This window comes from Trichomycterus rosablanca, chromosome 10 (assembly GCF_030014385.1).
Source record: "Trichomycterus rosablanca isolate fTriRos1 chromosome 10, fTriRos1.hap1, whole genome shotgun sequence".
Taxonomy (NCBI): domain Eukaryota; kingdom Metazoa; phylum Chordata; class Actinopteri; order Siluriformes; family Trichomycteridae; genus Trichomycterus; species Trichomycterus rosablanca.
The window spans coordinates 34,666,479-34,690,570 of record NC_085997.1 but is presented as its reverse complement, the minus strand read 5'-3'; the positions used below and the strand labels follow the sequence as shown (position 1 = coordinate 34,690,570).

Here is a 24,092-nt window from a genome sequence, read left to right as displayed (position 1 = left end):
ATATGCTTATGGGTATAGCCGTTTTCGGTATAGCTTTGTAGACAGGTTTTAGACTGATTATGGCAAGTTATAGCATTGTTACTGATGTGGTTGTAGGCTGGTCATTGGTGTGGTTAAAGACTAGTTTTGGTATGGCACTAGGCTGCTTTTTGGAATAGTTTGGAATCAAAATTACCCCGAACATTACACCAATGACCAGTCCATAAAGAACCATAAAGAAAAAACAGCCCCTAACCACACCAAGAACTATGTCAAACACACCGTGACCAGGCTGGATGATACCCACCCCTTTACCATTGCAGTCCACCACAGCATTACACTTCTGATCCTTAACGAATTCGGACACATTCGTACACTGAAAGTTCATACAGACCTGAGGATAACAGAACAACATGTAAATCAGAGCTCCACATTAATGATGGCAGTTAAAGGCTGACTCTCCACAAAGATCAACAACCTACAGACATTTACAGAATAACAAATCTGTTTGTTAAGGATGGGCAGATCTGTTACATACAGTATTATAAGCAGCTGGAACATGGGTGACACTGTTCACAGTCAAGTGAGCTTTACTGTACTATGAACCTAGAGCTGGCCATGCAAGAAAGAACCTCCTGCTCCAAAATACGCACCTTATGGAGAATAAAAAATGGAGCAGGAGCGTTTTGCATGTTTTTGCTGTGAACACATGGCAAAATAAAGCTTGCTTTACTGTGGACAGTGTCACAAGCGTTTCAGTAACTTCTGTTTTATAACAGAACTTTGGGGAAGGGGGGGGGTATGTATTACCTCTGTAAATCCAATTTCAGCATACAGTTTTGATTTTTTTGACCTTGGCAGGAGATTGCTATTTCATGTACTTCGGAATAGGTGCAGTTAAACTAGCTATTTGTAGTGTATATGGGCACAGAGAAGTCAATCAGACATAGTTAATCATAATCAGTAATGATGAAGTTGGAGGCAAGGCCACAAAGATACATAACATTAAAGATACACACTCATGTTCAGGTGTCTTCAAAATTTTGAACTACACTGTAGAAAATGCCCACTCACTTTGCCATCAGCACAGACGGTGCCCGTCTTGACATAGGCTGGGTCGAGAATATCTGATCCCTGGTTGAAGTCAGCATTTATGCATGTGATTCCTCCATCAATCGGCTCAAGGCTGACGGCGGCACCGGCCGGAGGTTTGTTGGGGTTAACGTTTGTGCACTGCACCTTCCCACACATTGCATTACTGCGAAAAAAGGAGGTAAGGAGGTAAGGACTCTGGTAGAAGATTACACTACAGATGAGGCATCCTTAGTTTTGTAAAAGTACAAATACTCACCAGCAGGTGGGTAGTTGGATAAAGTCAAATGTGTCTGTAAGCAATTTTTGCAGAGGTTTAGAAACAAAGCAGTACTTACGCCAGAGAACATGGAGTGTAGGCGGACTCGGTGTCGGTGTAGCCACAGTTTCCAAACTTGGTGCCTTGTGTGTTCACATAACTGAAGCATTTATCGTCGCCTTTTGTTGCATCTTTAATATCAAAGAACACGTCAATAAATGCTTTATTTAAGTATTTAAATATAGTTTTAACTAGAAAGTGCATTTAAAAAAAAGTAATCAAACAACATTTTATTTAATTTTTTTAACTGACACAATGCTATTGTGTTTCAGGTGGTTGATGGGTTATTGCCAAATGATTGCTCACATGCTAGGCTTGGGGTTGCTAGGCTGTTCCTTTGGCTGCTATGGTTTTGTCCATCAATTAATGTGTTCTAGGTGGTATTTCAGCTGGTCACTAATGTGTTGATATGTAATTGCTATGACATTTCAGGTGGTTGCTAGGATGTTCTTACTATGGTATCTCCTTAAGTATTTGCTTAGTATCTGTGCTTGCTGCTAGTGTTTTGCTGTTTGTTGTTGTCTTTCTAGTAGGGGGAAGGTTGTTTCTGAATGGTTCGTTGAGTGCTTCAGGTGGCTCCCTGGACTTTCTTTAAGTTTGTTATAAAATATTTAGGTGGTTATTAGGATGTAGCTAGTGTACTTGTACAGGGTTGGACAATGAAACTGAAACACCTGGTTTTAGACCACAATAATTTATTAGTATGGTGTAGGGCCTCCTTTTGCGGCCAATACAGCGTCAATTCGTCTTGGAAATGACATATACAAGTCCTGCACAGTGGTCAGAGGGATTTTAAGCCATTCTTCTTGCAGGATAGTGGCCAGGTCACTACGTGATGCTGGTGGAGGAAAACGTTTCCTGACTCGCTTCTCCAAAACACCCCAAAGTGGCTCAATAATATTTAGATCTGGTGACTGTGCAGGCCATGGGAGATGTTCAACTTCACTTTCATGTTCATCAAACCAATCTTTCACCAGTCTTGCTGTGTGTATTGGTGCATTGTCATCCTGATACACGGCACCGCCTTCAGGATACAATGTTTGAACCATTGGATGCACATGGTCCTCCAGAATGGTTCGGTAGTCCTTGGCAGTGACGCGCCCATCTAGCACAAGTATTGGGCCAAGGGAATGCCATGATATGGCAGCCCAAACCATCACTGATCCACCCTCATGCTTCACTCTGGGCATGCAACAGTCTGGGTGGTACGCTTCTTTGGGGCTTCTCCACACCGTAACTCTCCCGGATGTGGGGAAAACAGTAAAGGTGGACTCATCAGAGAACAATACATGTTTCACATTGTCCACAGCCCAAGATTTGCGCTCCTTGCACCATTGAAACCGACGTTTGGCATTGGCACGAGTGACCAAAGGTTTGACTATAGCAGCCCGGCCGTGTATATTGACCCTGTGGAGCTCCCGACGGACAGTTCTGGTGGAAACAGGAGAGTTGAGGTGCACATTTAATTCTGCCGTGATTTGGGCAGCCGTGGTTTTATGTTTTTTGGATACAATCCGGGTTAGTACCCGAACATCCCTTTCAGACAGCTTCCTCTTGCGTCCACAGTTAATCCTGTTGGATGTGGTTTGTCCTTCTTGGTGGTATGCTGACATTACCCTGGATACCGTGGCTCTTGATACATCACAAAGACTTGCTGTCTTGGTCACAGATGCGCCAGCAAGACGTGCACCAACAATTTGTCCTCTTTTGAACTCTGGTATGTCACCCATAATGTTGTGTGCATTGCAATATTTTACCCTGCTAATTGAACCTTCACACTCTGCTCTTACTGGTGCAATGTGCAATTAATGAAGATTGGCCACCAGACTGGTCCAATTTAGCCATGAAACCTCCCACACTAAAATGACAGGTGTTTCAGTTTTATTGTCCAACCCCTGTACTTTGTGAACTTTGTAAGTCATAAGGATTCATTTGATACACACGTGACACTTAAAAAACAGAAGTTGAAGGAAAGCACCTTGGCCGAAGAGCTGCTTGCACTGGTAATCGAGTGTCTGGCACCGACCCTCGTGACAATACGCAGTGCCATTCTGACAGGTAACGCCTTCCATAATGTAATAATCTAAAGGACAGAAAGCTGATGTGCCGTTGCAGAACTCCGGCAGGTCGCATTCGTTGACAATTTCTCTGCAAGGGGTTCCAGACACCAAAATCTGGACAAGATACAAAAGAACTTTATGAGCAAATAAAGAAGAACATTCAACAACACGTCAAGTGTACACGTTAAAAATTCTCATGATATCCATCCACCTTCACCATTCCTCAAAGAACTGGGAGTGTTGGAATGTGTTGATAAAGGTTTCTGTTTTTTTGTCCTCACCTGACAGTCTTTGCAGCAGTATCCAATAGCACATGCTGAACCCTTCGTGAGTTTGCACGTTGCTGCATCACAACATTTATTGGTGCAGTTCTGAAACATACAGAGACAAAGTCAGAAACGCTTCATGAACTTCATTGACTCGTTTGCTTTTATCTTCTTTGCCTTCAAATCCTGAATCATAATGTCTTTTTACCCCCAAATTCTGCTTTACAATTTCTGGAGCAGCAGAAGATCCAGAACAGGGGTGTCAAACTCATTCTTACAGAGAGCCACATCAGCATTATGGTAGCCATTAACGGGCCGTTTGTAACTTTAAAACTGTATAAATCTAACTACTCTTTAACATTTTATTAAATAACCTGACACCATATCACACAGCATCCTCATCTACTGATCATGTTCTGAAAATAACAAAAAACACAAAACAAAATGCAAACACAACCATTAATCTGCACCTATATTTAATTCTTCTTATTCTTAGTTGAAATACATTTTATTATACATTGTTTCTATTTATTTATGCATTTTCTCCCCTTTTCTCCTGATTTAGCGTGGTCAGTTTGTCTTCTGCTGCTGTGGATCTCTGATTGCATTCAGGGAGGGTATATTTGTTGCTCACATGCCCTCCGATGCGTGCACAGTCCTAGCAAACCCCTTCTTTACACCCGTGCTTCTGCACAGACGCCTCGGTCTGCTAACCAGGGTCCTTACACAGCGTTCGAAGATCCCACCCACTAAGTCTGGTTATTTTCCCACTAAGTCTGGTTATTTTCCCACCCAGCAGACACGGTGGCCAATTTATGTCTGCTGCAGGCACCGCCAATTGTGTCCGCTAGATGGCGCCCAGACGACCGGTAGCAGAGCTGAGATTGGAACCGGGGTGTTCAGAATCTCAGCGCTGGTGATTTTATTGTATTTTCAATTCAGGTTTTTAAGAATGCTTACATATTTTGTTTTCTGACCGGATGTCTGACACTGTTTTTCTGGATTATTTGTAAATATTTCTCAACATCACTTGAAAACCATGTGGAAACACAGCAATCTAGTGGTGGGACTCACTTCGTGGGTCACAAAACATGCATTGTGGGATGTAGTTTATGTACGTTTATGTACGATTTTACAACGTACACTTTAAACATAGATTTTTATTTTAAGACAATCATACGCCTGTTAAGTTCTCGTAGGCCACATAAAACGACGTGGCAGGCCTAGAGTTTGGTTTAAAGATTCCCAGATTCGAAAGGTTGTACCAGTCCCATTATTTACTCTTACTGAGCACTTTATTAGAAACCCCTGTACACCTGCTGATTCATTATTAGGAGTTATACAATCTGCCAGTAACATGTCAGTAGCACCGTGTACAAAACCATCTGAACACAACTCAAGAGCTTTAGTGTTCACATCAAAATCTTCAAAACAAACGTTAGAATGAAACATAAATTAGATGTGAATGGATTTCACCACTGGAGTTTGCTTATAATGGTGTGACATAAAGAAAAACATCCAGTGAGTGGCAGTTCTGTTGGCAGAAATGGCTTGTTGATATAAGAAGACTGTAACACCTAACATGTCTAACATGACGAACCCTGAGGTAGATGGGTAACGACAGCAGACGATCAGGCCACTGTGATGAGGGATTAGGAGGCCATGTAATGAAGTTCTTTTTTTAACTTTCTAGACCACCAGGTGAATCATTTAAATTGCTGTCTGTATATTTCTGACCTATCAGATTTTCAGAAAACCCACAATAAGCGTATCAACTCAACTTCATCAGCTCTACCAGTGTCTATAAACCTCGGACCTCAACTGTATCTAATTGAATATCGTTTCAACCAAAGTCACCTCTATGTCCTGCACAAGAACAATCACTAACAGATGTAGAACGAGTTTACAGTGTGTGCAGCTGTGTGTTTACCTCCGGTGAGCCACAGTCACACTCCTCATCTGTCTCCAGGAGTCCATTTCCACATCTGGGCAGTGAAATGATGCTGTCCTGGGGTGGCAGGTTTCTCAAACACACACCTCCTCCCTTCAAGAGGAGCGCCTCCAAACTATTCTCACTGCACTGACTGAACCGGGTGGATCCGCTACACACACACACACACACACACACACACACACACACACACACATATTTCATTCCAGAAATATCCTGGCCTATATCAGTACTTATTGTACTGAATCTGTATTAGTACTGAATCTGTATTAGTAATAATTCTATATTAGTACGTATTTAATCTGTATTAGTAATAATTCTATATTAGTAATAATTCTATATTAGTAATGATTCTATATTAGTAATGATTCTATACTAGTACTGAATCTGTATTAGTACTGAATCTGTATTAGTACTGATTCAATGAGTACTGAATCTATATTACCATTGATGAAAGGTTGTGACATTAGTACTGATTCTATATGAGTACTTATTCTATATTAGTAATGATTCTATACTAGTACTGATTCTATATTAGTACAGATTCAATATGAGTACTGAATCTGTATTAGTACTGAATCTGTATTAGTAACAATTCTATATTAGTAATAATTGTATATTGGTACTGATTCTATACTAGTACTGATTCTATATTAGTACAGATTCAATATGAGTACTGAATCTATATTACCATTGATGAAAGGTTGTGGCATTAGTACTGATTCTATATGAGTACTTATTTTATATTAGTAATGATTCTATACTTGTACTGATTCCATATTAGTACAGACTCTATATGAGTACTGGATATATACTACTACTGATAAAAGGTTGTGACATTAGTAATGAATTAATTTATATTAGTACTGACTCTATATCAGTACTTAATCCGTATTGGTACTGATTCTATGTGAGTACTGGATCAATATTACTACTGATGAAAGGTTGTGACATTAGTACTGAATCTATATTAGTATTGATTCTATATTAGTATTGATTCTACAGTATATGAGTACTTGATCAATATTACTCCATATGAAAGGTTGTGACATTAGTACTGAATCAGTGGCGATTTCTCTAAGACTGCAAGGGAAGCTCAGCTTCCCCTAAAATGTCAAAAATTAAATGGGCAAATATGTACAGTTGTGTTAACATTTCATTGACTACAAATGCGTTAGAACACGTTCATCTCGAAGACGAGTTCGTTCAGAATCAGCTACTTATCACAAATCGACTGACTCGATTTTGTTAACTTCTCATACATTCCCGTAGCGTCAATGCATTTGCCCGTAGAAGCTGAGCGTCTATTCACTTCAATGGGACTGCATGGAAAGGTTTTTTTCATTGCTTCGAAACTCGCCGGTCATTGGATAAATGCCACGATTTTGTCCCGCCCCCGGACGCTGAGCGTCTCTGGAGTACTGGATCTATAATATTACTGATAAAAGACTGTAACATTTGTACTGATTCTATATTAGTACTTTTTCTATATTAGTACTGATTCTATAATAGTACTGATTCTATATTAGTACTGATTCTGTAAGAGTACCGGATTTATATTAATACTTATGAAAGTTTGTGACATTGATAATGATTCTATATTAGTACTGATTCTATATTAGTACTGATTCTATACTAGTACTGATTCTATATTAGTACTGATTCTGTAAGAGTACCGGATTTATATTAATACTTATGAAAGTTTGTGACATTAGTAATGATTCTATATTAGTACTGATTCTATAATAGTACTGATTCTATATTAGTACCTGATTCTGTAAGAGTACTGGATTTATATTAATACTTATGAAAGTTTGTGACATTAGTAATGATTCTATATTAGTACTGATTCTATAATAGTACTGATTCTATATTAGTACCTGATTCTGTATGAGTACTGGATTTATATTAATACTTATGAAAGTTTGTGACATTAGTAATGATTCTATACTAGTACTGGATCTATATGAGTACTGGACCTATATTACTATTGATGAAAGGTTGTGACATTAGTACTGATTTTATATTAGTACTGATTCTATACTAGTACTGATTTTATATTAGTACTGATTCTATACTAGTACTGGATTTATATTAATACTTATGAAAGTTTGTGACATTAGTAATGATTCTATACTAGTACTTATTCTATATTAGTAATGATTCTATACTAGTACTTATTCTATATTAGTAATGATTCTATACTAGTACTTATTCTATATTAGTAATGATTCTATACTAGTACTGGATCTATATTACTATTGATGAAAGGTTGTGACATTAGTACTGAATCTATATTAGTACTGATTCTATATCAGTACTTATTCCATATTAGTATCGATTCTGTATTAGTACTGGATCTATTTTAGTACCAAGGAAAGTATTGATTTTGTATTAGTTTTATTAGTTCCTTCACTTGTGGTTCAGTATTCAGTACTTACACCTTTGGGAAATACTGATTCACTAGTTGCTCAGTATTCAGTACTAATTTAGCTTTGAATACTGACCTGACGCTGTCTCTCATGATGCAGGGACCGCCTCCACATGTACAATTTGTACCATCATGGTTCATGCCCAGATTATGACCCATCTCATGAGCCACGACCACTGAGAAATACGCCAGCCTGTTGTCGCTGAACTGCAAAGAAAAGCAAAAATCTCTGTCAGACCAAAATGTTCCTGTTTATAGTTACAGAAGGGCTCAGTTCCCTTACTGGGGGTCTGGGGTCAAGGACAGTTTGGTGATTTTTCTGGCTATTAAGCGTTCATACCCAAATGATGCCACACAGGGGAAAAAAACTGTTGCAGAAATGATTGTTTCCTGGATCAGTTCATGATTGAATGTTTTTTTTTTCATACCACGTTAATTCCACCGCTGTTGCTAGCAGAGCAAACGGTTCCAACGTAGGCCATGCCCAGGTACATGTTATCGTAGGGTGTTAATCTTCCTCTTTAAAGAAAAAAAAATCAAAACTATGAGTGAGAAGACAGGTATAGAATACACTGTTACACAATATCAGATGTATACAATACATCACCAAAAGTATGTGAACACCTGATTAAGAGACAACTGCACATGCCATTCCATGCTGCAACAGCAGGTGTGCATGAAGGTGTCCACATATTTTTGGCCTTGCAGTGTGAAATTCAACACAATGTAAATAATAAGAAAAAAATTCTACAGCTTATAATCTGATCCCACAAACTTGCTGAGTCTCCAACTACCAGCCTGCTAAGGGCTAGCACGTGCTTCCTTCAAAGCATGTACTGCCTATGATTCTGATTGACTGACAGTGTAAACTTACTCCTGGCTGCTGACGGCAGTGGCATAGGTCAAACACATTCCCTTTAAACATGGCAGTCCTAATTAATCTACTTCAATGCTTTTAATTAGGTTCTCTAGGTGTCTTTTTAGCTTGACGTTTTCTAGGAGAACATGAGCACTGTCGTTCTAAGCTCCACCAGGGTTGCACACTTACACGACCAGCTGGCTCATGTCGTTCCTGATGCGCGGCAGCAGATTGCTCTTCCTCCACTTGACAAAACTTTGTAGAACAGCTTGGGCAGTACCGTCCACATTGAACGGATTAGCTGTTTCGAAAATCTCCACACCCAGCAGGACCACACGGACGTTCAGCTGCTGGTAGTACTGGAGGAAAAACAGGACGACAGATCAAGTCAGGAATTATAATGAATTTAAAATCACAAACTCCTGGTAGGTATTAACCTCCCTGAATGTCCATGTAACCTTAAACCTGATCAGAAGACACCAGGGATACCGCTCAGGTGGCGCAGCGGTAAAACACGCTAGCACACTAGATCTGGGATTTCGAACACATCATTTAGAATCTGGCTGGGTCGGGCGACTACATGAACAAAGATTGGCTGTTGTTCACACAGTGTGGGATGAGCCGGACCAGGGTTCCTCATAACTGATGCAGCTATGACCTCTGCTGGCTGAGTCAAGGAATAATGTGGACAGGGTGTTGCTCTCCATACACAAAGCTGATCCACATATTAACTCACCTTGAGTAGGTGAAAAGATGCAGACGTACTGGTACTGCACACATGTCGGAGGGGGCATGTGTCAGTTGCGACGCTCCTCAGTCAGCAGTGGAGGTAGTATCGGTACAGAGAAAGCTTAATGCAATCAGGGTAATTGGATACGACTAGACAAAAAAAGGACACCAGGGAGGAACTTTTACAGCCCAACAACATCACAGAAGCTTAAAAGCTTAAAAATGAGATATCAAGAAGAAACAGTCTACTTTTTTTGGCAGCTCAACTGGAAACACCAAAAAGAAGGAGCTTCATGGTGTGGCCTTTGTATTGGGAAAAATCTTAATAAAACACCTCCGAGACTCATTATGAGTAGAAAAGAGTTTTATTTTTGTCTGCAAAGAAGGATCACACAGACAAAGCCTCACATCGTAAAAGCCTTTGGACAGTGGTAGCCTAGTGGGTAGAGCTTTGGGCTATCGACTGAAAGGTTGAGAGTTTGCACTCCAGCTCTACCATGCAGCTACTGCTGGGCCCTTGAGCAAGGTCCTTAACCCTCTCGACTCCAGAGGCGCTGTGCAATGGCTGACCCTGCGCTCTGACCCCAGCTTCCAAATGAGCTGGGATATGCAAAGAACGAATTCCGTTGTACTGTACACCTGTATATGTACAGTATATATGACAGATAAAGGCATTCTATTCTGTTCTATTCTATTCACATGAACTGTGGATGCGATAACACGGAAAGAAAATAATCACTCTTTATACTCCCATCAGTGACCTTGTAGGACAGTGGAAGATTCCAGCGTTAACAGAGATTTCTTAGCTAGAACGGGAACTGGTCTAAAACAAGTAGAACGGGGTTTTGGATGTCATACAATGTAATTGACGCAGTTCTTATCACATACACCACTTTCCATTTACATTCCATTGTAGCAGTGTTCCTGGAATATTGGAATATGACTACTGGCAATCATAATGTCTTTGCAAAAACATTGATCATGTATTATTACTCCTAGTGTAAATTTTAGGGCTGTCAAACGATTAAAATTTTTAATCGCGATTAATCTCAGAATTTTACATAGTTAATCGCGATTAATCGCATAAAAAAAAATCTGTGTAAATGTTATAGAAAACAAGGATTTTTAAGGGAAATGTTACAATTAAAATGGTGAACATATTTTATGCTAAATGTACTGATGTTAAAAACTGCTGGGACAAGAGAAAACTGTAAGGGAGTTTTATTCACTCACATATTAGGCAGTAATACTATCTAGCAGAGACCCTTGACTTCGTACATATGTCAGATGCGTAGTTATTGTAACAGACTTTTCTGTGGTTGTATCGTGACGATGGTTTGATGGACGTTTCTACACGAAGTGAGTGTGTTTTCACTAGGGATGCATCGATACCATTTTTTCCCAACCGAGAACGAGTACAAGTAAATGTATTTTTGTACTCGCCGATACCTATTTAGAATGATGCAATCTGGAGCATTATGGAATAGTTTAGTTTTTAGTGTAAAATAGTGCAGTGGAACAGTTGCTTGCCATCACTAATTGTAAAAAAAAAACACCGCACAGACATTATTGAGAAAGCTTCTGACAAGCTAACGTAAACGTTCATTAATAAACGCACGTAATTAACGTTGTGCACATCATACATGCGATGCGATTCTGCTGATTGAAATATTTACTTTAAAAAGATAATACAGTCCGATCCCATCTGAGCCGATTCTATCAGCACGTTCGTGGTTCACCTCGGTAAATCGTAAACGACTCTGAGTCGACTCCCGCTCTGTGGTAATAACCAGTATAATTAAGCCTGAGCTTTATAAGGTAAGCGAGTCACACAGAATGTTCTGTAGTAGTTGGTGTTTATTTACAACCGCATCATTCATCATAACAGTAAACACGGAGAGATGACTGAGAAAAGAAACTTACGCTGCGCTTACAATGAATCGATTCTTGAATCACTTGTATCGACACTGTGAACAGAGTATTGAACACAAACAGCGGTCGCTGCTTTTGTAACCGGTTATCTTCACTGTTAGCTCTATTTTTAAGGGTTTTTTTTGTCAAACGGAACTAAATAACATTAAACGTGCGTGTGAGCGTGGTCAGTGAGAATAATTCAATCTGTCTCCCGTGGGTGAAAAATGAATTGCTTTAGTTTTAGAAGTGAAAAAATCTCGTAATGTAATTAGTGCGTTAATGGCACTATTTTTTTTAATCTCGTTAAATTGAGATTGCGTTAATGCGTTATTATCGCGTTAACTTCGACAGCCCTAGTAAATTTACATTTTTCTCCCACATTTTCATAAAGAACGCATCAGTTTGAAGGGTGTCTCCAAACTCTTGTTAGTTTAGTGTACATGCAAACCCAGTACAAGGACTATTTGTCTATAATCAGCTCTATAATCAGCTCAGCAGAATGATTAGCATTGTTGGTAAAAATAAAATAGACAGGTATTTAACTCACCGAGTCCAAAAGGTTGGTGAGCTGCACCATCTCCTCCTTCACCGCTGTGACGTTTCTCTTCTTGTAAACAAACTATGCAAATCAACAGACAAACAATCATCAATCAAAAATAGAATTGGGATTATAAACCGATAACCTAACAGGTGTAAGATCCTCACCCTTTGATTGTCCACCACTAACACCAACTCCACGTATCTGGTCTGAGGCAAGCTTCGTTTTTCCTACCAGCAGTAAAACACAGTAGAGTGGTGAACATGTTAACGAATAAAAACATCCAAACACGGTGCATCCCATTTCTTTAAAGCAGTTTCCTCGTTTCCTTGCCTTGATTTCTTGTTTTTTTGTTTCCTATTTATTTTTATTCATTTTCTCCCATTTTTCTCCCGATTTAGCAAAGTCAATTCGTCTTCCGCTACTGGGGATCCCTGATTGAATTCGAGGAGGGTTGATTTCCTGCTCACGCCTCCGCTGACCCGTGCACAGTCCTTAGCAGACTCTAGGCTTGTTCGACTTAACCCGGCGCTGCGCAGACCGATCGCCGCCTGGCTCGGTACGGTGCATGCCGGTAAGTTTTTTTTGTCCGACTTGCGTCGGCGCCACCGGCGCGTCACGATGACAGACTGGTTATAATCTCGCGAGAGCGGGGCGGCTGCAGGCGGCGGAAACAGTCGCTGCAGTTGCTCTCCACGGGCTGCGCTGCCTGGGAGACGGCTTGATGACGACAGAGCTTAATCCTCATTGGCTAGAAGCTCCGCTGAATCCTCTGGCGGTTGTTTCGTTTCATTCTAAAATGTGAATCTCAGTTTATGTGTCTTAAAGACCTGATATGTGCGAAATACTATCATGCTTTCTAGTAGCATGACAGTTTATTTTCGTACAAATTGCAACATATTTTATAATTATCATTCCATATCATGAAAAGACTCAAGTAGGCTACCTGATATTCTTTAATGTAACAGATCTTTTTATCTTGATGTTTTTCTAGAACTTCTGATGGTTCTTGTCTTCTAATTTTATTAATATAAAGCAATCTGAATTGCTTTAATATTTTATATCTTAACTGTTTTAATACCACTATCACTATTACACTTTGATTTATTTTTCATTCTTCTCTGTAAACTTTGTAAACATTTTAAAATATGCTACATAAATAAAAATGTGTGGATGAGCATGGTGTCATGTTTCTTTACAAGAACCAAGGCCAGAAGGTAAACTGTTCTGGAAGAACAAAACAATCTTGTTCAGATGATGATTGTGTTAAGAGATTCATCTTCAATAAACCACAGCCACTATTCATCATCAATGCCTAAATAACTGATGTGTCCATGCTCGAAGAAGCACAAACTTCTACACAATTGTACAATGTACTTATTAACCACATTATTCATTAGTGACTCATACTGGGCACATTGGTGAGCATACTGAAGTTTACTGTTTAACAATGCATCTATAAAATACAGTGGTGTGCGAACATTTGGGCACCCCGGTCACAATTACTGTTACTGTGAACAGTTAAGCAAGTTGAACATAAAATGATCTCCAACAGGCATGAAGTTAAAGATGACACAAAACATTTTTTTTGTTATGTCTCTATAATAAACTGCATCTTGGTTGTGAGGTTGTAGTGAATGCTGTTCATCATTCTCTTCATCCTGCACATCATCACCTTGGTCTCCTGGCTCCAAGCAAACATTGTGTAGAATGCAACAAGCTGACACTGCTGAGCTGATGGACTGGACATTCCTCATGTGCAGGCATCAGAGTCTCCTAAACTTTGCTTTCAGAAATCCAGTGAGAATGATAGAATAGAACTGTTTCCTGTTCAAATATGCCAGGGGGTTGTTACAGTGTGGCTTCTGAATATGAATGTGGCATCCATCTACTGCACAGATAGTGTTTGGAAATCCAGCTGCTTGAAAGCCTAACAAAGAATTGTGCAGGGTTTGTCCTAAAGGACAGGAAATGTGCTGTGCCATGTGTGTATTTACCAGAGTACAAAACTCATGGAGATGTTTGGCAAGAGTGGATTTTGTGATACTGAATCGGTCTGAAATACCCCTATATGACTCCTGGTTCGAGTGTCCATAGACAGGCTAGGACACTCTTTGTCAGTGGCAATTTTGTTTGCTGTGGATTCATATAGACAGGGCCAAACGTGTTTATAAGATCCTAAATAGTAAGTGAGAGAAAAGACGGTTATCATGATAACATTGAAACCATCTGGATGATTATGTGGCTTCCACATACTCTACGTACCTCCACTTGTCCTTTGGTGAGTCTGGAATTACCTCTAAATTCTGAGAGACTATAGAGGGGGACAACATCCTCTACAAAATGTTGTGTTTTTGGAACAAGCCTAAAGAAGGGTAAATGTGATTAATTCCTTATGTAGACAAAATAATTATGTAGACCAGGGGTCCTCAAACTTTTTAACCAAAGGGCCAGATTACTGTTCTTCAGTGTTTCGGGGGCCGGACCGCAGGTGAAATAGTAAACACACCCAAAAAAGCTATTTACTATGTATACTGGATGTATTGTCTGTGCTTTGTATAATTGTACTTCATAATGGTAATGCAGAAATTGTATTTATTTCAATAATTTCCATTATCCTTCCTCATACAGTGTGAACTGTGAGTCTGCTTTTGCCTGACGACAGTAAGCGTCAGGTTCCATATTTGTTACTGCCAGTCATAATAGCTAATAAATGTTGATCAGTGAGTCTGGATCTGGTTGGAGATTTAAGGTGTTTCAACTTCGAAAAAGTCTGCTCACAGAAGCATCGGGCCGTAGTTTGATGACCCCTGATATAGACAGTTTGGACTTTAAGCCACTTTGACACAATATAATTGCAGTCTATTTACCATATACACAACCATAATGATTAAGGTCTGATTGAGTGCACTTTATAATTTCCATCTAATTATTTTTGGAACACTTTTACATTGTTTATCACATTCACAGATTCTACCTTGAACAAACCATATATTTGGAATTATGTATTCACACGTTTTCATGTGAAATGTTTCAATAGTCTTGAAAAATAGGCTACTTAGTTTAGGTCTATTTATTTAAATTGTTGTAGACAGATATTTAAATCTATTCATTAACATAAATATGTGTTTGATAACATGTTTGTTAGAACTTTTCTTTCTTTTTTTTCAATCTACAAGATAAATGAATGATGAGTAAAACTATATTTATTTACAGAAACTTATTTTGACACTTTATGGTCATCTATATTCACCACTATGGATTTGGAAAACAAACGCTGGGCTTAACCTGCTCAATGATCAAGAATGTTTAGTTCGATTTTAGTTAGATTCGCTTCATCAGCCACGCAGAACGCAAACGCCACGAGATCCGCTGTAGCTCACGTGGGTTGCAGGTGGCGACCGTCCGACTTGACGGCTTTCTTTTAACCTCCTCCCCCAACTGCAACCGGCAGCTCTCGCTGACCACCAAGGCGAGGCGCAGTTCATCTCGAACAAGCCTTCTTTCTTTATCTCCCATGAACTCTGCACAGGCGTCTCTATTTGCTAATCAGCGTTATTTGCTAATCTTGCACAGGGTTTGAAGACCCCACCCACATAGTCCGGTCATCCCACCCACATAGTCCGGTCACCCCGCCCTAGAAGACACGGTAGCTAATTAGTGTCTGCTGCAGGCACTGCCAATTATGCCCGTTAGATGGCGCCCAGCCGACCGATAGCAACGCCGAGTTTCGAACCGAGGAGTTCAGAATCTCGGCGCTGGTGTGCTAGCGGAATATCCCGCTGCGCCACCTTGTCTTGATTTCTAACTCTTCCTTCTAGGCCATGGGGGAAGATAGTGAAATGAGACTTCAACACTTTCTAAAGTTTCAATTTAAAGTGACGTCACTTATTGATGTCGTGTTTCCAGCTGCAAGAATCAAAACAGATTTATTATTTTGTCCTTTCATCGCTCGCAAGTTACTCCAGATGTGAGGGTGGAGGCGGATAATTTATCACAACATAGGCAACGTTACATGTTGGGTAAAAATTGAAATGATGTCTGCACAGGATAAGGCAGAGCATCATTGTTTGAGAAGCCTCATATCTTCTAGCTTCATTATTTCTTTGGAGCACGTTTAGGGAATTTAGATGTCCTTAGAGATGGTGGACTGAAGGACTGAAGGAGCTAGGAATGGAGGAGACATCAATTTGGAATGGTTTGACCTCACAAACCCTTTGAATAAATGGGCACCAGTTTAAACAGACACACTCCAAAATCTTGTGGGAAGCCTTCCCAGAAAAGTGAAAGCTGTTACTGCCACAAAGTGGGGCAGCTCTATAATAAGGCCTGCGGTTTTGAGAGAGGATGTCCATCAAAGTCATGGTTGCGTGTCCACATACTTTGTGCATTACACCGATCAGCCATTATATTAAAACCACCTCCTTGTTTCTACACTCACTGTCCAATCTACAATTGTCCAATCTCTACAATTACTGACTGTAGTCCATCTGTTTCTCTACGTACTTTTTAACCTGCTTTCACCCTGTTCTTCAATGGTCAGGACCCCCACAGAGTAGGTATTATTTAGGTGGTGGATCATTCTCAGCCCTGCAGTGACACTGACATGGTGCTGGTGTGTTAGTGTGTGTTGTGCTGGTATGAGTGGATCAGACACAGCAGCGCTGCTGGAGTTTTTAAATACCGTGTCCACTCACTGTCCACTCTATTAGACACTCCTACCTAGTTGGCCCACCTTGTAAACGTAAAGTTAGAGACGATCGCTCATCTGTTGCTGCTGTTTGAGTTGGTCATCTTCTAGACCTTCATCAGTGGTCACAGGATGCTGCCCACGGGGCGCTGTTGGCTGGATATTTATTTTGGTTGGTGGACTATTCTCAGTCCAGCAGTGACAGTGAGGTGTTTAAAAACTCCATCAGCGCTGCTGTGTCTGATCCACTCATACCAGCACAACACACACTAACACACCACCACCATGTCAGTGTCACTGCAGTGCTGAGAATCATCCACCACCTAAATAATACCTGCTCTGTGGGGGTCCTGACCATTAAAGAACAGCATGAAAAGGGGCTAACAAAGCATGCAGAGAAACAGATGGACTACAGTCAGTAATTGTAGAACTACAAAGTGCTTCTATATTAGGGGTATTCAACAAAAATTTAAAGAGGTCCAGTTAGAGAAAAATTCTTGAAGCAAAGGTCCGGAATGTTTAATTTTATATATATACAGTGTATCACAAAAGTGAGTACACCCCTCACATTTCTGCAGATATTTAAGTATATCTTTTCATGGGACAACACTGACAAAATGACACTTTGACACAATGAAAAGTAGTCTGTGTGCAGCTTATATAACAGTGTAAATTTATTCTTCCCTCAAAATAACTCAATATACAGCCATTAATGTCTAAACCACCGGCAACAAAAGTGAGTACACCCCTAAGAGACTACACCCCTAAATGTCCAAATTGAGCACTGCTTGTCATTTTTCCTCCAAAATGTCATGTGATTTGTTAGTGTTACTAGGTTTTAGGTGTGCATAGGGAGCAGGTGTGTTCAATTTAATAGTACAGCTCTCACACTCTCTCATACTGGTCACTGAAAGTTCCAACATGGCACCTCATGGCAAAGAACTCTCTGAGGATCTTAAAAGACGAATTGTTGCGCTACATGAAGATGGCCAAGGCTACAAGAAGATTGCCAACACCCTGAAACTGAGCTGCAGCACAGTGGCCAAGATCATCCAGCGTTTTAAAAGAGCAGGGTCCACTCAGAACAGACCTCGCGTTGGTCGTCCAAAGAAGCTGAGTGCACATGCTCAGCGTCACATCCAACTGCTGTCTTTGAAAGATAGGCGCAGGAGTGCTGTCAGCATTGCTGCAGAGATTGAAAAGGTGGGGGGTCAGCCTGTCAGTGCTCAGACCATACGCCGCACACTACATCAAATTGGTCTGCATGGCTGTGACCCCAGAAGGAAGCCTTTTCTGAAGTCTCTACACAAGAAAGCCCGCAAACAGTTTGCTGAAGACATGTCAACAAAGGACATGGATTACTGGAACCATGTCCTATGGTCTGATGAGACCAAGATTAATTTGTTTGGTTCAGATGGTCTCAAGCATGTGTGGCGGCAATCAGGTGAGGAGTACAAAGATAAGTGTGTCATGCCTACAGTCAAGCATGGTGGTGGGAATGCCATGGTCTGGGGCTGCATGAGTGCAGCAGGTGTTGGGGAGTTACATTTCATTGAGGGACACATGAACTCCAATATGTACTGTGAAATACTGAAGCAGAGCATGATCCCCTCCCTCCGGAAACTGGGTCGCAGGGCAGTGTTCCAGCATGATAATGACCCCAAACACACCTCTAAGACGACCACTGCTTTATTGAAGAGGCTGAGGGTAAAGGTGATGGACTGGCCAAGCATGTCTCCAGACCTAAACCCAATAGAACATCTTTGGGGCATCCTCAAGCGGAAGGTGGAGGAGCGCAAAGTCTCGCCAGCTCCGTGATGTCGTCATGGAGGAGTGGAAAAGCATTCCAGTGGCAACCTGTGAAGCTCTGGTAAACTCCATGCCCAGGAGAGTTCTGGGAAATAATGGTGGCCACACAAAATATTGACACTTCAGGAACTTTCACTAAGGGGTGTACTCACTTTTGTTGCCGGTGGTTTAGACATTAATGGCTGTATATTGAGTTATTTTGAGGGAAGAATAAATTTACACTGTTATATAAGCTGCACACAGACTACTTTTCATTGTGTCAAAGTGTCATTTTGTCAGTGTTGTCCCATGAAAAGATATACTTAAATATCTGCAGAAATGTGAGGGGTGTACTCACTTTTGTGATACACTGTATATATTGATATTTACATTTTCAGCAGACGTTTTTATCCAAAGCGACTTACACAATGAGCAATTAAGGGTTAAGGGCCTTGCTCAGGGACCCAACAGTGGCAACTTGGTGGTGGTGGGGCTTGAACCGGCAACCTTCTGTTTACTGGTCCAGTACCTTAACCACTGAGCTACCACTGCTATATATATTATAACATATATACTGTATATAACATATATATATATAACATATATTGATATATATTATATATAAGTAGCATAGTAGTTGTATCAACATCTGCATGTAATCAATAACTGACTGTCAAATCAGATGTTTGTTTATTTATTAGGATTTTAACGTCATGTTTTACACTTCGGTTACATTTATGACAGGAAACGGTAGTTACTCATTACACAAGATTCATCAGGTCACACGTTTATATCGAACACAGTCATGGACAATTCAGTGTCTCCAATTCACCTCACTTGCACGTCTTTGTACTGTGGGAGGAAACCGGAGCTCCCGGAGTAAACCCACACAGACACGGGGAGAACATGCAAACTCCACACAGAGAGGACCCGGACCGCTCCACCTTATCAAACCTTTCTCTTATCAAATTAAGAGAAAATAAAAATAAATTGTGCTCCAGTGGGAAGTAAGAACAGAAATGAGTCTCTCCATCACGGATTAAATGCTGTATTTTCGCTGTACACGTTTCATTTTTGGAGAGCGCCATTTGTCTCCTGTCTCACTCGTCTTTTCTCAACTTTCTCCTAACTAATAACTTTCTGCACAGTCGTCTGTATCTCGTTTTTTCTACGTTCGCTATCTTTCTTTTTCTTTTTCTTTCCACCGTCTTTTCACATGTAACTCGCCTCTTTTTCCTCATCTGTCTGCACTGTAGAGTCGCAGTGTTTACCGTCTGGAATGCACAGACTTGATTGGCTGAGTGGTGTCACGTGATTGGTCTGTGCGTTTTCTCATCCGCTAAACCGCTACCGTAAAGATTACAAAAGCTGCGCCGGTTAAAATAGAAGCGCTCCGTCAGGTTTCAAATCATAACTTTCTGTTTTGGCTGTAGGTCCGGGTCCGTATGGGACAGCTTCTGGGTCTGGACCCGGACCGCGGTCCGCCTGTTAGTGACCTCTGTTCTATATGGTAAGAGGAGCTGATAAAATGGACAGTGAGTGTAGAAACAAGGAGGTGGTTTTAATGTTATGGCTGATCGGTGTATATTGTATTTGTGTGCTGCTTGACTAAAAAGGAAAAGTAAAATACAAACAAAACTTTTCTAACCCGTATCAATGAGGTCAATGGCAGGCCATCCCTGTGGGTATCTGCTCCGTGAGCCGAATCTTCAACTGTTCCGCACACAAACGGCTCTGATTTGCTGTCGTTTATTGGAAACAGGAGGTGCTCATTGGTTAGGGACTGCAAGGCGGGTTCAAGGCCGTAACTCTTGTTGCCGATGAAAATTACGCCACTAAAGGACAAAAATTATCAAGTTTAGGTAAAATACTGAATACAGTATAAATAAAGTATAACTAACTAAGTTTGTAACAGCTTTTCATCTAAAATCAACCCATCAGTCATAATTAAATAAATATAAATTAGGAACTTCGGACATTTTAGCTTCACCAAAACAAACAAAACATTGTATTTATTTTTCCTCACACTTCCAAAATGAACCACGTCTACATATTTATGCTTTTACATTCTGTATTAGTGTTCTGTCAGCTTGCCACTTGTTATTAAGGCGTCCCCTACAATTGATCGTTTCAATTCAATTTGAAGACCTATTTATTTTCACAGGCTTTTGGGTTTTAGCATACGTAGCTTTCTCTGTGCCAACTGTTTTATTTACATTGATTTGTATTTTGCTTTTATGTATTTATGTCTTTTACTTTATTTTATGTCATTGATTTGTTTTATTATTGTTCTGATTTTATTGAACAGCGCCTTGGACTACACTTTATGCATTTTCTCCCTTTTAGCGTGTCCAATTGCCCGATTGCATCATGCTTCCTTTCCTCCAATGCCGATCCCCGCTCTGATTTAGGAGAACAAAGCTAACCCACGCCCCCTCCGACATGTGGGCAGCATGCCGTAAGCATCTAATCACCTACACATTGACGAGTGCAGTGCAGCTTAGCGTTGTGTATGGAGAGACACACCCTGAGAGCACTCTTTTCTCATCTCTGTGCAGGCGCCACCAATCAGCCAGCAGAGGTCGTAATTGCACCAGTCATGAGAGAGAGACCCCATTCGGCTTAGTCCCGCGCATTTGAACGACAGGCCAATCAGGCCAACAGCCTCAGACGGCAGGCAGAGCTGAGATTCGATACGATGTATTCGATATCCCAGCTCTGGTTCCAGCGTGTGTTTTTACCGCTGCGCCACCTGAGCGGCCACTTGAGGTCTTTAAAGGCGCTTTATAAATAAACCTGAATTAAACCATGTTTAAAATGTCGTAAATAGGCATCATTATTACTTGTTATACCAGGTATTCATTTTCAATCTGGAGTTGATTTCCCACACCCCTCTGACCTCATTTATGTTGATGTCACGTATTATGTTGGACGTGTTGAATGCAGCAGATCTAATCAGCATAAAGACCTGCGGGACTTTGATAAGGGACAAAACATTGTGGCCAGATGACTGGGTCGTAGTATCACCAAGCACGTGTAGTGAGTACCCACTTTTAAGTCGTTGTGTATTTCACACTACACGACTGATCGGCGATAGGGAGTCACACACTGCACGATCTACCATCAGGAGGAATCGCAGGCGAGTCTGTCTGGTCTCCCAAACTACGTTTTGTCACGAAAACACACGTGAGAAGTGATGAGGGGTTTAATGATATCACGTCCAAAAATGCATGTCAACAATAAGTGAGTGATTAAAGTTGTTTGTGTGCTGACGTGCAGCGTAAAAGCAAGTATGAAAAATAAATAAATCTGAGTGGAACAGACCAGCAGGAGGCGTCTGTTCTGTAGTGAGTTGGAGGTAAATAAATATATTTTATGCAATGCATTGTTGGTATTATGGTTTGGCGTGGACGATAAGATCACAAAATACTGTAAAGCTTGTGTGTGTGCCGATGTATTCTGATAGAAACCATATTATGCCCCTGTCCCACGTTTTTACACTCCTCCGGGTTTTCCCTCTCTCCGTATTCTGCGTTCTCATTGGCTAAACAAACAAGCTGCTCCAGTAAAAAGTTAAATAGACAAGTTTACTCAAGTATACAGTGCAGCTCTCAGATAAAATGAAGAAATCTGGAGTGGAAATACATTACACACTAATGAGCCAAAACATTATGTCTACCCACCCTCCATGCCATCGAATTTTTTACATGATCTAAAGATAAAAGGGATTCAATTTATGCCTAGTTCACACTACACAATTTTTGCCCTAATTTTCACTCACCGACTGGTCGCTGCTAGATGTGGCAGCTCAAAAGCAACTCGACGTTCTTTCGGGACTCTAAACTCGGCTCTCGATTGCTATGTGTGAACTGTCCAACAACTCGATCCCAGCGGCTCGCCGAGCGCTCGCAGACTCAACAAAAATATCTAGCATGCTAAATATCTGGATCAGTCGGGTGACTGGCAATGAGTGCTATGTCGAACTACAGCCAATGATAACACAAGATACGGGGTAAGGGGTAACGCGGGGAAGGAGTGTAAAAAATGTGGAACAGTGGCATTATATAATTTCTATCAGAATACATCGGCACACACGTTTTACAGTATTTTGTGATCTTATCGTTCTCAACAAAACACCAACGCTGCATTGCAAAAAATATTTAACCTCCAACTCACTACAGAAGAGACAATCCCTCCCTGCTGGTCACGTAGCCCAATCCACTCGGATTCATTTTTTTATTTTTTTATTTTACGCCGCACATCAGCGCACAAACAACTTTAATCGCTCACTTATTGTTGACGTGCATTTTTAAACGCGGTATCGTTAAACCCCTCGTCACTTCTCGCGTGTGTTTTTGTGACAAAACGTAGTTTGGGAGACCAGACAGACTCGCCTGCGATTCCTCCCGGTGATAGATGGTGTGGTGTGTAATCCTCTATCGCCAATCAGTCGTGTAGTGTGAAATACGACTGAAAAAACTCCCGATTACAAGAGATCCAGCTGTGTCGTGTGAACTGTACAACGATCTGACGACTTGGAAAGTCGTGTAGTGTGAACTTGGCATAAACAACCTTCTTCCAGTGTTCTGATGTCACATTGTTCGCGTGGACGATTATACAGCCCAGATCACAAAAGGCTTCAATGCTCTGTTTGTTGTGACACATTCAGCTCATCACCAGGATTAAAACCATCTGCAGTTTGATCCACAGTGGATCCTCTGTTAGTCCGCGTTGGTCCGCACCATACTCCACTGCCTTCATATCTGGCATCATTGAGTCCTGGCCGCCCAATAACCTGTTATTCGTCCCACTGTCAGTGGGTACTCACTACGCGTGCTTGGTGATACTACGACCCAGTCGTCTCGCCACAATCTTTTGTTCCTTATCAAAGTCCCGCAGGTCTTTATGCTGATTTGATATAATGCATTCAACACGTCCATAATACGTAATACGTGACATCAACATAAATGAGGTCAGAGGGGTGTGGGAAATCAACTCCAGAATGAAAATGAATACCTGGTATAACAAGTAATAATGATGCCCATTCACGACATTTAAAACATGGTTTCATGTTTTAAGATGTTAAAGTGAAACATATGGATTCACTTTAAAATCCCTAAACTGTTCTTGTAATTTTGGAACATTTCCTTGAATAACAGGTTCAGGTGATTGTAGAGATATAATCAGGTAACCAGATAAATAAGGGTTGAAATGCATGTGATGTATAAAGTTTGGAATGTAATGCAATATATGCAGCAATAGTAAAACCATCAAGAATGTCGCACGTACTTCAACATTTCCTGCTTTTGTTTTGCCACCATGTGCTGACACACTGTGACAAAAAAAAACATGAAGAAAATGTAGGTGAGGTCAGGCAGGTAAGAATACCTGAGAATACCTGATACCCAGCTGACTTTACTATTTAATTCTACTGGCTGTTTCAGGCTAATTCACACCGTCGCAAATTTAGACGTAA

General features: G+C 40.7%; 1 protein-coding gene across 1 annotated transcript in view; it reads right to left on the bottom strand.

The window, feature by feature from the left end:
• Positions 1-24,092, bottom strand: part of zgc:174164 (uncharacterized protein LOC570656 homolog) — a 36,880-nt gene that overhangs the window by 4,509 nt on the left and 8,279 nt on the right. The window contains exons 5-16 of the mRNA XM_063003975.1: positions 20,265-20,451; positions 12,306-12,368; positions 12,148-12,219; positions 9,147-9,316; positions 8,527-8,617; positions 8,175-8,305; positions 5,647-5,818; positions 3,732-3,821; positions 3,369-3,564; positions 1,410-1,521; positions 1,054-1,237; positions 287-373 (exon numbers count right to left, since the gene is read on the bottom strand). Of these exons, the coding sequence (XP_062860045.1) occupies positions 287-373; positions 1,054-1,237; positions 1,410-1,521; positions 3,369-3,564; positions 3,732-3,821; positions 5,647-5,818; positions 8,175-8,305; positions 8,527-8,617; positions 9,147-9,316; positions 12,148-12,219; positions 12,306-12,368; positions 20,265-20,451 (1,555 nt within the window). The remainder of the gene's footprint in view (positions 1-286; positions 374-1,053; positions 1,238-1,409; positions 1,522-3,368; positions 3,565-3,731; positions 3,822-5,646; positions 5,819-8,174; positions 8,306-8,526; positions 8,618-9,146; positions 9,317-12,147; positions 12,220-12,305; positions 12,369-20,264; positions 20,452-24,092) is intronic.